General features: G+C 49.4%; 4 protein-coding genes across 4 annotated transcripts; 3 read left to right on the plus strand and 1 right to left on the minus strand.

Moving 5' to 3' along the window:
- Positions 1-274: 274 nt before the first annotated feature.
- On the minus strand, positions 275-2087 carry FPRO_10998 (uncharacterized protein; the record flags this gene model as incomplete). The annotated part of the gene is made up of 4 exons (XM_031232022.1): positions 275-1539; positions 1589-1700; positions 1755-1985; positions 2037-2087. 4 exons carry the CDS (start codon positions 2085-2087, stop codon positions 275-277), a joined length of 1659 nt encoding a protein of 552 aa, XP_031082001.1.
- A 2015-nt stretch (positions 2088-4102) lies between these two features.
- FPRO_10999 (putative glutaryl-CoA dehydrogenase) lies at positions 4103-5488 on the plus strand (the record flags this gene model as incomplete). Its single annotated transcript, XM_031232023.1, has 3 exons — positions 4103-4310; positions 4367-5392; positions 5442-5488. 3 exons carry the CDS (start codon positions 4103-4105, stop codon positions 5486-5488), a joined length of 1281 nt encoding a protein of 426 aa, XP_031082002.1.
- A 1519-nt stretch (positions 5489-7007) lies between these two features.
- On the plus strand, positions 7008-7954 carry FPRO_11000 (putative ubiquitin conjugating enzyme ubc1; the record flags this gene model as incomplete). The annotated part of the gene is made up of 5 exons (XM_031232024.1): positions 7008-7051; positions 7228-7273; positions 7399-7428; positions 7575-7758; positions 7815-7954. 5 exons carry the CDS (start codon positions 7008-7010, stop codon positions 7952-7954), a joined length of 444 nt encoding a protein of 147 aa, XP_031082003.1.
- Positions 7955-10206: 2252 nt separating this feature from the next.
- FPRO_11001 (uncharacterized protein) lies at positions 10207-12048 on the plus strand (the record flags this gene model as incomplete). Its single annotated transcript, XM_031232025.1, has 3 exons — positions 10207-10373; positions 10428-11957; positions 12015-12048. The coding sequence occupies 3 exons, from the start codon at positions 10207-10209 to the stop codon at positions 12046-12048; spliced, it is 1731 nt and encodes a 576-aa protein (XP_031082004.1).
- Between the last annotated feature and the right edge of the window lie 1490 nt (positions 12049-13538).

A 13538-nucleotide genomic window follows, 5' to 3' on the forward strand; every position in this document is an offset into this window, starting at 1 on the left:
CCTTTGCTGAGTTTATTTGGACACCCTGGATTAAGGCCTGATGTTTTCTTGCTCCCTAAGGTCGTACGTACTATTGTACCCACTGGATTAAGATTGAACGGCATTTGTGCTTATCCTTCTTGATATAATTCTAGATACTATCTGTGACACTCGGCACCAAACTCTCTCAAATAAATGTTGCTTATTATTCTATATGGCCCGAGTGTTTGGATTCTCCTCTAAATGCTGACTAGATTGGCAGAATGCCTCGACAGATCTCGTTCCTGTCGACCGATCACAGGCCTACAAGCCCTCGTACAAAGGCCGCCGCAGGCGGTATTGAAGTAAACAAGACAGTGATAGTCCCAAAAAGACTCATCGACAAGCTCGACAAGGCTGCAGCTCGAGGGTCTGTTCGCAACAAGACTGAAGTCGCGATGGCGCTCGAGTTAACACCTAGTGTCACTCCGCGGGTCACGTAGTCGTCCTCGGGGACTCGCAGCCAGCGCAATATGCGCGCCCCGAGCACAGCGCCCAAAATGCCACTGATGATGGCCAATGCAGCAGCAGTATTTACATCTCCTCCTAGGTTGTCAGTCGCGGGGACAGCGAGCGCCAGAGTCAGGCTGCGCGATGCAAAAGCGAGGCTGCGGGCTGCCGAGATGCCGCAGGCGTAGCACAAGGGCGGGTATGCGAGCAGCGAACCAACACTGATCGCAACGTTGGGTATGACGATGGAAATGAAATGAGTGCGAAGCTCTCGTCGGTACTGAAACATGGGCAATGCGAGAGCTACAATACTAGCATCGAGAAGGGTGCCGAAGACGTCACCGGCGCCGGGGAGAAGATCTTTCTTCGAAGTTGCGTTGCGCCATAACTGTATATACTTTGCGCCTGTACGGTAAGCGTGAAGTGTGGTGGTCAAGCTATCGCCACGAATTGCAGCAAGTGCCCATATGATAAGGACTGTTCCAAGAGACGATACCAAGACTGGATGAAGATATTCTTTCCATTTGGGTGCAACTGACAATGCCCCGAACCAGGCGAGAACATTCACGGCAAGGTGAAGTGGCATAGCATAACCGGTCGAGTAATAGAGAGGAAAGCCAATAAAGGCAAACAGTCCTACGAAGATCGCCACATCGAGATTTGCAGATATACGGGCCGCCCACAACTCAGCCTTTGGCGGCGGCAGAGGAATCTGTGTGAGAACAGTCGTGGGATTGAGAGCTTCAACGGCATTCACTGGGGCTTGACCATTTGCATAGTGATGTTCTTGAAGCCGCAATTGCGGTGGAGTCTGTGGTCGTGAAGGCGCCGCTGACGTTGGCTCCGAGTTCGGCGCGGATACAGACATAAGCGGTATTTGAGAGCCAGCTCGAGATACGCTCGTGCGACGTGATATGCCGGGAGAGTTGACATCTCCGGTCGAGAGATCTGGCGTTTGACGGCCGAGTTCTTCAGCCCGTTGGGACCTTGAACGCCTCGAGACACCAAGAGCAAGTTGGAGACTGCGGGTAATCCAAGCTGCCATAGCCATCATGATAAAGAAGCCAATGACTAGAATCTTTAGAGAATGGCCTATATGTGGACTCGAACGGTGACATACCAAAGATTGCAATAATGACCATGACTTCAATGATGCCAATAGGAGGGCTGAGAGGTAACAGGACGAAAGACGGCGTAAAGAAGATGCCCATCCACCGAAGCGACCAGCCAGCCTAGAAAGATAAGACATGATAAACTTGTTATTGAAAAGGGTAGCCATGACTTACAGGCACGTCAATGATATTGACCAGCTTTCTTGTCTTGTGAGTACCCAATAATGACTCACTTGCGATAAGAGCAAAGAAGAGTAACATCATGCAGGTAACAGAAGCAGGAAACGAAACATTGAACTTGTAGAATATTGAATCAACTCCAAAGTTGACAGCGAGTATTATTGTAATACCGAGTGGCACATAGAACCAAGCACGGACGAGCTTGGAGCTGTTCTTGTTAGCAACCTGCATCGTGTTAGTCAAGTCAAGGGTTCTTCTGATGAGTGATTGGCTCACCAATTTGATGGCTTGCATCAATTGCAAAAGGTCACTGGTATCTGCAGCCATTTTACTCTCTGTACCTTGATAAGGATCATGATATTGTATCGAGGGAGCGATTGAAGTTAGTTGACCAAGCACCGAATCCCGGAGGACCCTGGTCATGTGCGTTAGCCCGGGCAACCCATCCATAGGTAGGTAGGCTACGGGGCGAAAGAAAACTCAGGACCTTGATCCTAAATGATTAAAAAGAGCTTAGGTAAATTTGCATAAATTGAGGATACCTTTATTAAATTGAGGGTATCTTTTGCTGTTTTGACACCCTACATCAAGGTCCGGTGTTTTCTTGCTTCCTGAGGGTAGGTTGTATGAGCTAAAGATAGGACAACATCAAATGGTTCAGTCAAAAGAGATTCATACCTGTGAGAGCCAGAATGAAATCTCCTTTTATTTACTGCCCTGTCTCGTATGCATCAGCCCGATTAGCCGAGAAGTCACGATAAAATGTGAGTGACGGACTTCAACTCCCGTGTCATGGATGCGATGGGGCTCATTGAAGGGAACTGACGATGCACTTCCTCGGGAGATAAAGCACCGAGAAGCAGGAACGGGTTTCAGATCGACGGGAGGCTCTAGAAGCAGAAGATTGCGGCTGCTCACTTTTTAGCCGCGGAAACGTCTCTGTGGATGTGATATTGGATCCCTACATCTCCCTGATATCGCGATATAAGATACCGACCTTATTCATCACCCCATTATCCCATCATATCTCCCCTCGCTGGCCTTTTGTGAGTTAGTTATGTGACGTGATGCTCAAGTCGGTCCGATGTTATCAGAGATGGGTTCCTCTCTGCCTAAAGAGATAATTCAGCCAACAAAGGACGATACAAGCATCGTGTGTCGCCATCTTAAACCTGGCTTCGGAGCAAGCCGAGCACGGAATCACAATCACGCGTCAAGGCATGGAAATACCACGAAAATGCTTCAGCCAAAGTTCGAATGCGGATCCGAAGATATAGACGCTGCGTTACATGGGCCGTCGTTCAATTTGATGAGCCAGGAACAGGCGATGCATTCTTGTCCGGAACTGGGATGCCGAGACGATCATCCATGGGTAATGATTCACTGCTGTCTGGCGGGTGTAACGTTTTCATTAACATAATATAATACAGCGTTCTGCGCCGGGCTCAAGAAGCTCTCGAAATAGCCCTCACCAACAGAGTCCACTCTCCCAACCAGCAACACCAACAGGTCTCCTGCACCGTCTTGAGAATCGATTTCGACGAGCACAACCCTAGGAATCTCCGTTTGGATCGAGTCGATCAATATCATCAACTTCATTAGTTGAATCAGCAGACGGTTCAACATATCAAGCTGGCAAGGAACGTAGACGAAGGGCACGCGACTCTGAAGTCAATCACCGTAACTCATCCGCCGAAGATTCGGTGCCGGTCATCTCGGCTCCGGTGGAAGGCGAAGAAGGGACTCGCCAGTTGGCGGTTGCGGGGGTAGCCTTGGAGACATTAGACCTCGACCGCTTGAGTCTCATGGCGAGAAACGACGAGACCAGAGGAAAGACTGAAGAGGCATAATGCCAATGTCACCGTAATCTTCAGAAAACGAGGCGCCAGGGGAGACTTCCTATCCGAGGCAGCTGGCCTGCAACTCTTGTCGATCATTGGATGTGAGCCAGGATTATTGAATCATTGGGTACGTAGCAAGCTTTAGCTGTGCTTGACTGTATCGGTATTCAATCAAAAGACACCGATTCATTCATCGGCAAGATCATCTTGGACCCGAAACAACCTAAATTGGGATAATGATTCTCATGTTTCAAGTATCAGCTCCTCCAATTGGCTGTAGTTTTCGTTGTCTTCCTCGGTTCCGGGGTCCAAAAGCTGGGGTTAGCTACACTCACGGCTCCGGCTCGCGTCGGATGACTTCATCTGGTGGGCTTCAATTGCCGGCGCCCTTTTGCCTGTCAACTCAAGCCTGCGATGCTGTATCTTTTAACTACTCAGCTTCGCCTCGAGATCTTGATCTGATTCATAACACATCTGCCCATCCAAATCACCTTCCTCACCATGTTCCGCCCTATCCTCAGACAATGCGCTCGAAGAGCTGCTATTCCTCTGCGACCATGCGCCGCAAGGACCTTTGCCTCGGCATCTGGACCTACCTTCAACTGGGAGGATCCTTTGGCTTCGAATAACCTCCTGACTGAAGAGGAGCGTGCAATTGGAGAGACAGCAGAGAGATACTGCCAAGAACAATTGCTACCCCGCGTTCTACGTAAGTTGTCTCAAACTCGATATTGAGGAACGCCCACTGACTTTCATATCTTATAGAGGCCTATCGCGACGAGTCCTACGATCCCAAGATTCTCGAGGAGATGGGCGAGCTTGGTCTATTGGGCGCTACGATAGAGGGATATGATTGCGCTGGTGTATCCTCTGTTGCTGGTGGTTTGATCACACGAGCCGTGGAGAGGGTCGACAGCGGCTACCGATCTGGAATGTCCGTTCAGTCCTCATTGGTGATGGGGGGTATCTTTGAGCACGGTACTGCCGAGCAGAAGGAGAAGTTCCTCCCTCAGATGGCCAAGGGTAAGCTCCTCGGTGCCTTTGGCTTGACAGAACCCAACCACGGCAGTGATCCTGGAAGCATGGAGACAGTGGCAAAGCCTCACCCTACCAAGAAGGGTTACTATTCTCTAAGTGGTTCAAAGACATGGATCACAAACAGCCCCATCGCCGATGTCTTATTGGTATGGGCAAAGTTGCAAGACACAGGCAAGATTCGAGGTTTCTTGGTGGAGCGCAAGGACTGCCCACCAGGTACTCTCGAGACACCAGCTATCAAGGACAAGAACGGTCTTCGAGCCTCGATCACTGGCATGATCCACCTTGAAAACTGCCCTGTGCCAGATGTCAACATGTTCCCCGACGTTGAAGGCCTACGAGGCCCCTTCAGCTGCCTCAACAACGCTCGATACGGTATCGCCTTGGGCGTCATGGGTGCTCTTGAGGACTGCATCGCCCGTGCCCGAACATACGCCCTTGAGCGCAAGCAGTTCAAAGGCAACCCCCTAGCCAAGTACCAGCTCGTTCAAAAGAAGCTTGCCGACGCAACAACAGATGCCGCCTACGGCACACTCGCCGCCATCCAGGTTGGGCGTCTCAAGGACGAGGGTAAGGCCACGCCCGAGATGATCAGCATGGTGAAGCGACAGAACTGCGATACCGCTCTTAAAAACGCACGAGTCCTCCAGGAGATCTTTGGAGGCAACGCTGCGAGTGATGAGTACATGATTGGCCGACATGTGGCGAATCTCTATGTGACACAGACTTACGAGGGCCAGAGTGATATTCACAGTGAGTTTACCTGCATGACGGGAGTGATTGTTGCTAACAGATATTACAGGTCTTATTCTGGGACGTGCTATTACTGGTATCCAGGCATTCGTGTAAACGAGGAGTGATTGGTCAGGAGGTGATATAAAAGAACCATTGAGGTGTATACCCGTGTTATAGATGCTTGGAAAGCAAACATACAGTTTCCAGTACAAGGCATTTAGCCAACCGTTTAATCTGGTTTATATGGCCTTAAAAACAGTACAGTGGCATGACTTTGACGAACAACAAAAGACGATTTACCAGAACAGAATTTGCCTGGTGTGTTCTTGCTTAGAAGTCATGAAGTCGATGTTTGGTGTTTAGCACTCACTCAGCCTGGATTATCATCAAAATGAAACCTCACCTTAGAATCAGTGACGTCGTTAGTCTCTACAGACTGTGTATGACTGACTGTCGACCACCAGCCAGTGATGCCGTCAAGTTCCGCGTCCGCTTCCGGTCCCGGGGCCGGACTCGGCAGTGTTAATTCAGGTAATGTATGCATCTGAATTCCTGCCGCCATTCCCGTGGCAATCGCGAAGAGAGAGGCTAGCCCACGCTTGTATATATCATAGTACACGAATCATGAGTCAACGAGTGGTCAAGTACCATGAGGAAGCATCTGGAAGTTATGGCAAAGGCAAAACGTCGATAGGTACTCTCTCAGACTATACCCTGCTGGCCTCGACCGCCACCTGAGTATTATTACTCACCGCTGCCACATCTTGCCCTGAACCTGAGGTTGACTGCCTGAATCTGAAGGTAGTACGGCTTCGTGAATGCTGTATAATCTTATTGTCATGAGTAAATAAGCATCGAAACCCGGCGAAGAACAGTTAGTGACTACCTACCTAGTACCTACTAATCTACGGTTCATGAAAGCCAAGCCCACTACGGGTGCCCTCCACTGTATCAGGGCCCAACGTAAAAATCTGTAGCCAGCTGTTAGTGCTCGGGTACCGCTAAACACTGATTCGCCCTCAGCAGTGGCGGTGTCCCCCCTTCTGGAGCGCCGCCCAGCCGTGGCCCAGTCACAGGCGATGGAGGGCCTAAAAAAACCTGACTTTTCGGGCTGCCACTCCCGTCTCGTCTGGACGGGAGGTGCCAGCGCAGCCACTCCAAGCCAGTCCAGTCCAGTCACTCACCCGCCCGGGCACGTACCAGCACAGCACAGCACAGCACAGCACCGCACGCATTCACTCACGCCTTCCCTCTTGCTCCGCTTCTGGGTCTCTCTCTTTGTTGACCCTCCTTCCCCTTCTTCCCTACCCCCATTTGAACGAACCATCTTCCTCCAAATCCCGCCTCTCTCTTCTACTTTCTTCAGCCTCGACTGAATTTCTTTTACGCTTACATACTCCGACTACCCAAACAACTTTCTACCACAAATATCCATCATAAAACAGTCTTTGTGCACTGTTTTCTATCCCGGACGATCTTTCCCATCGATCGTTATTGTGCGTCCTTTCCTTCGAATCCTTCTTCCTTCCCGACCGCTCGTCCTGCAACCCTTTGACTAACATCTTTGTCCAACCTAGAACGACCGCGATACCTTGCAACAAACCCTTTAGATACCCCCTCTACACATCACAAAATGGCTCTTAAGCGCATTAACAAGGAGCTCACTGATCTCGGCCGGTAAGTTCACTCTCTTCACAGGTTTGAGGGGTCAACCAGAATGCCCAAAGACGTCAGGTGGGGGCACTTGGTAAGCGGGGTCCTCAGTGACGACCGACGATGCCAAAGCCCTCGATGCCTTCAAAGCCTCATGGCTCTCTTCTCTTGACAAACTTTTGCTGACTTTTCTCGTGCAGAGATCCACCCTCTTCTTGCTCTGCCGGCCCCGTCGGCGAGGATTTGGTAGGCATCAACCCTCCCCCACATTGAGAAGCACGTGGCTGTCAAAGGCGTCATGACTGCCGCAAGCCTCTTCCCAGGACGAACGAGATATCATTTTTGAGAGTACGGCTAACGAATCCGAATAGTTCCACTGGCAAGCTACGATTATGGGTCCTGTAAGTTCACCTCTACTGTGCTTCTGGATGCGCTGCCTGCTCAGATGGCTTTTGGGCGTGGCGAAGCCCTCAGCCGCACGCCGGTGCAGCCGCATCTGCATTCAACGAACAATCACAAGAACAAAGTGGCTGACCAGATCTCACAGAGTGACTCTCCATACTCCGGTGGTGTCTTCTTCCTGGCCATTCACTTCCCTACCGACTACCCTTTCAAGCCTCCCAAGGTCAACTTCACTACCCGCATCTACCATCCTAACATCAACTCCAATGGTAGCATCTGCTTGGATATTCTGCGTGACCAGTGGAGCCCTGCGTTGACCATCTCTAAAGGTACGTCTGATGTGAGAACCCTTTTGGCCTAGGCCCATTGCTTACATATATACCAGTCCTTCTGTCCATCTGTTCGATGCTGACAGACCCCAACCCTGACGATCCTCTTGTGCCCGAGATCGCCCATGTCTACAAGACTGACCGACCCCGATACGAGGCCACAGCTCGGGAGTGGACTCGAAAGTATGCAATCTAAAGCGAATACCAGGGCCGGTGCGGTTAGACTTGGGGTGGTTTCATCTCCCCTATCATGAAGCGACGTGAAACGAACGAGTGAAAGCTTCGCATGCTGTTGCGAAATGCCTATTAGTCGGCGATACCTATATGGGTGCTTTGCCTGAACCGGGGCTTTGATTGCGATTATGAGGCAATGAGCAACGATACGAAGCGAAGAGGGGAGGAACAACTCCAGACAAACAGACTAGTCTAGTAAGGGATATCATGCGGCTGGATGTTGGGTTTGCATTGACGATGTGTTTTTGGCATCCAGAAACAAGCAGCGTATACAATTTGTGTCTCTATCTGCTATAACTCCGGTGCTTTTGTTGTGTTGATGCTGAATCTTGGTGACATTGAAGTTTGTTTTGAAGAGTCGAAATTAATGACCCAATGGGTGTTTATGAAGCGCCAGCATATGGTGATTCGCACTTGAAGGATACGTCATGGTGAAGGCTGGCGGCTATGCTGAGATGAGCGTGATTAGGCGCCGACAGGGTTGCGGCTGGTTGACAAGACTGGTAATATGACGGGCGCTAGTGGTCAGGAATTTGGGTTCATCCAGCATATGTAGGGGTGGAGATCATGAGGAAGTTTACAGTCGGTCCAGTGTTTCTACAGGTGATGTGATGAAATCTAATGGAAGTTGTGCAGGAAATGCCAAGCTGAAGTCGAATGAGATTGGTTCGCCAGATAGTTGCAGTTTGTATGAGAAATACGAGCTGAGCTGTCCACATAGACCGTGGCGATGACGAATGTGTTTGGAGATGGTACATGTCTTGGAAGAGAAGTGAAACACGGCAGAGACAAAGCTGGAACGATGTGATATAGGGCAGAGATTTGATATATTCCATTGTTTCTGAGATATGAGTGGGGGTTTGTTTAGGAGCGGCTCTTGGCCGATATGGAGCAGTGTTTGGGATCGAGTTTGGAGGAATGTTAAAGAGTTGCTCTTATACCACTACGGATATATGCTCTATTGTATGTCATGTTATGAGAAGGGAGAGATATAATGCCAAGTTGCTTGTCCATTCAGGGGTAATTCATTATGTGGGAGAGATAATGATAAACTTGCGGGGGAATGATAGGACTGCGAAGCGCCGATATTTCTGAGAGACTCGTAGGGATAAATAGATTTCCCAAATCACATCTCGATAGCATCACAATCGTCAGTTGAACAATGAAGCTGTTGCTCTGTGTCGTGGGAATAGTCAATGGTCGTGCCATTCATGGGTCGAGATTTAGAGTCTTTTGCCCCACTCTCGGTGCGACATGCCAGGGAGGGCCAAGTCTTGTCAAACCTGTAACACCGGGGTTTCAGACGAGAACAAGCGTTGGCGATGGCCAATCACAGACTACCATTGCTGAGTTGACAGTGAACGACTCGTGCTGGCTTCTGCTAGAGATGCAGACGAAAAGTTAGCTATTGAATAGTATATCACTTCTAGAGGCTCTCAAAGTTCCCAACAACTAGTAAAAACTCAAAGGATAACTACTTTACTCAGATAGAGCCAGCTGTAAAAGTTCATGACTGCAGCCCCTGAGGTGAGGCAGAGTCTGTTCGGTTGAACCATGCCTGATACATAACAACTCCTTAAATGGCGTGTTCTCCAAACCCACGTCTCGCTCTCCCACATCTCGACTCGAGTCAGCATGTATCTACAGCCTCTCGCTAGAATCTTTAGGTGCATGCCAAGCGCTAACCCCGGACACTCGCCGTCTGTGCCTGGTATCAAGTCCGGTCGCAAACTCCGTTTTTATTTCTCTGCAAGAGAGTACACGCAAATAAAATCATCTCATTCATGTTTTAGGGCCCCTTGAGTTTCGACGGCTTGGATTTCCCTTTTTCTTTTCTGGTTCTTTAGACCCTTGCCCTGCCTTGCCTTGCTTTCCGCCTCTTCCCTCCTTCTCTCCATTGTTCGCTCTCTTGTTTTTTTCTTCTGTCGACAAGTCATGGTTCGATGAGAAGTTGTGTTTCTTTTAATCTTGAGGCTCTAGACAGCATTTATTTTTATTCTTATTCTTCTTGTTTATATTATACTATTTGAACTGTTTCATTGGCTACGGAAATTCAACTGTTCAGCTGGTTCTGAATAATCGACACTGTCGTTGAAGGTGGTTATTGATTGGGTTTAGAGGACCGAGGAGCGACAATACGACCAACACCTATCGAAGCAAAGTCGAATAATTCTAGTCGGTTGACTTAACCGACTCAACTCGCCCTCGCTCAAGATGAGCTATCAAATGCAGGATTGGGGAGAGAAGCCCTCAGAGCGATCACGATGGACTCCCCTAACGCGAATGCTGCTATCGGGTGAGATGACCCAAGAGAAGCAACAGGAACTATCGTCAAGAGAAAAGTTTGATCGCTGGATGATCAACGAGGGTTATCGAAGATTGTGAGTTCGCTGGCACGTTATAGTGAGTGAGTGATCCAGACTAACATGCTGCAGCTTCGTCTTCGTCTTCATGCTTCTTCACGCACTCATCTTCTCCTTCGCATGCGTCCACTACTCTCAAAAAGAGAGTCTCAAAACCTCCAATGAACTCTTCGGCTTCACCTTCGTCATAGCTCGTTCAGCCGCTCTGGTCCTCCATGTCGACGTCGCCATCATTCTCTTCCCCGTCTCTCGAACCCTCATCTCGCTCCTTCGACAGACACCTCTCAATGGCATCCTCCAGTTCGACAAGAACATCACCTTCCACATCGTCACCGCCTGGTCCATCGTTTTCTGGTCTTGGGTCCATACCATTGCTCACTGGAATAACTTTGCCCAGGTCGCCATCAAGTACAAGCTTGGTATCTACGGCTGGTTGGTTGCCAATTTTGTGTCTGGACCTGGTTGGACTGGCTATGTCATGCTTATTGCGCTGATGGGTATGGTTCTCACGTCGACCGAGAAGCCTCGACGAGCAAACTTTGAGCGCTTCTGGTATACTCACCACATGTTCATCGTTTTCTTCTTCTTCTGGTCCATCCACGGAGCTTTCTGCATGATTCAACCAGATGTTGCACCGTTCTGCACCAGCGTTGGCGCATCGGCTGTTGGAGTCTTCTGGCAATACTGGATGTACAGCGGTTTCATTTACCTGGCCGAGCGTATCGCACGCGAGGTGCGAGGTCGTCACAGGACATACATCACAAAGGTCATTCAACATCCCAGCAATGTTTGCGAGATCCAGATGAAGAAGGAGCACACAAAGACACGAGCTGGGCAGTACATATTCTTGTGCTGCCCTGCCGTCTCGCTATGGCAGTACCATCCTTTCACTTTGACCAGTGCCCCCGAGGAGGACTACATCTCGGTTCACATTCGTTGCGTGGGTGACTTTACTAAGGAGCTTTCCAAGGCTTTGGGTTGTGATTGGAGTAAGAAGAGGGAACCCGGTGGCAACGATTCCAGCAAAGTCGTTGGTTTGACTGGACGCGACTCCGAGATCGATCCAGCTATCCGCCGTGTTCTCCCCAGAGTCTACGTCGACGGTCCTTTTGGTTCCGCCTCTGAAGATGTCTTCAAGTACGAAGTCTCGGTGCTTGTTGGTGCAGGTATCGGTGTTACACCGTTCGCCTCCATCCTCAAGTCCATCTGGTACCGAATGAACTATCCCCAGAAGAAGACCCGCCTAGCCAAGGTCTACTTCTTCTGGATTTGCCGTGACTTTGACTCCTTCGAGTGGTTCCGCTCACTGCTTCTGGCAGTTGAGGCGCAGGATCTGGACCACCGTATTGAGATTCACACGTACCTTACAGCCAAGATCAAGGCCGACGACGCGACAAACATCATGATCAACGATGCCAACGCCGATAAGGACACCATCACTGGTCTGCGCAGCCCGACAAACTTTGGCAGACCCAACTGGGATATGATCTTTAGAGGTATCAGGAAGCTGCACAGTCCTGCTGAGGCGGGTGTGTTCTTCTGTGGACCCAAGGGACTGGGAAGTTCGCTGCATACGTATTGTAACAAGTACACCGAGCCTGGGTAAGTCTCTATGCTATTATTGATATGGATGTGAGAACCTCAGCTAACTTGATGCAGATTCTCTTTTGTTTGGGGCAAGGAGAACTTCTAAACTTTGTCTCTACCAGTTTCATTCAAGTCTTGGCAAGCGGATAGCCATGTTTGTAATAGTAAAAGGAACACGACACATGGGGTAGATTTACTGCAAGACCATCCATACCTGGTCTATGTTCTCGTTGAGTTATCATTTTAATACCGTAGAAACAGATGTTGCATCTCACCAACCAATACAACCTTTTTGTTGACAAGGTCAGCCACATATTTCCAGTTCACTATTGATTAAGGGCTGTCTGCTATGGGGAGAGTAGTGTAAAGCTCGTGATTGAATCGAGGCGCAGCTGAAGAACTGACCACTTGGAGTGCTGACGTTGGACTATCCATTCAATCCATGCCACATCTGACCCAGATCTCGTCTGAAACGTTTCACAAGCCTGGAAAGTATCCTATAGCCACAGCTTGCTGTTTTGAATATAGAATCCTAAAGATGATTCTTACTAAGGGTCGCGGGTATAGCGGCAGATGAGAGTGATGCTCCCGCTCGATCTTGATCATCTCGGACAATGTCTGATTCACCGAAGATTTGAAAGCGCTGGTAATTAGAGAGGCAAGGACAACATGCCATGACCAAGAATTCCATGAAGGGTCTAGACGTGAGATGCAGAGTCGAAAATAACATTTTTAGACAACGACTGATATGTGCATGTCTCACCACCCAGCAACGTGTCCGAATACCAAGACCGGCATCAGTGGCTGGAGATAGGATATAGAGACGGGAAAGGCTTTTAAGATGCATGGTTGTATTTCATTATGGATGTTGTATCGTATGCATGTGTCCATATGCATTTGGGGCTGACGGTCAGGCCGATGCAACCATCCAATCCGATTGAGTCTGGGTGAGAGTTTAGTTGATAAAGACAGGACCCTGAAGATCTGATGCTGAAAGTCTAATTAACAGTGATCGTGTCGTGTCAATATCGGGTACGGGAAGTTAATCAAGAGGCCTCGCTAAGACTCGAAGCCCTTGTCGATTCCATCTCAGCTCAATGACAGTGACTAGGTAGGTAGCATCCAATTCCACGGTACTCCGTAGACCCAACGGAAATCGAATCAAATTGGATGGCAGAAGGGTTCCATTTTCGAGGTCAGACCCTGAGGTGCTCGAGTCGCTGAGCCTCTTTCATTGGACCCGGACCCGTCATTTCTTCAGTGGAGGCCCCGCCCCGCCGCTCGCCGCTAGCACAGGTCACTTCAACCAGAAAGTCCACTGGAACCTCGTTAGCCTGTCAAAATACGAACCAGGACTTTGTTACTCATGACCACTCGGGAGATTGATGTCATCCAAAGTGTCAGGGCGATCGAGTACCGTGTAATTGGAATTATGGACTAGAATGATTATTCAATTTGTGCTCTCAGTTTGGCAGTTACAGCTACATCTCTCTCCCTTATCTACAGTATACATTTGAGGGGCCGAGGTAGCAGCCATTAAACTGATCCAATCCAATCAATGCACACTCAGCAACACTCAGCAACACTCAGCAACAC

Source organism: Fusarium proliferatum (genome assembly GCF_900067095.1).
Source record: "Fusarium proliferatum ET1 genome assembly, contig: FPRO_scaffold005, whole genome shotgun sequence".
NCBI lineage: Eukaryota > Fungi > Ascomycota > Sordariomycetes > Hypocreales > Nectriaceae > Fusarium > Fusarium proliferatum.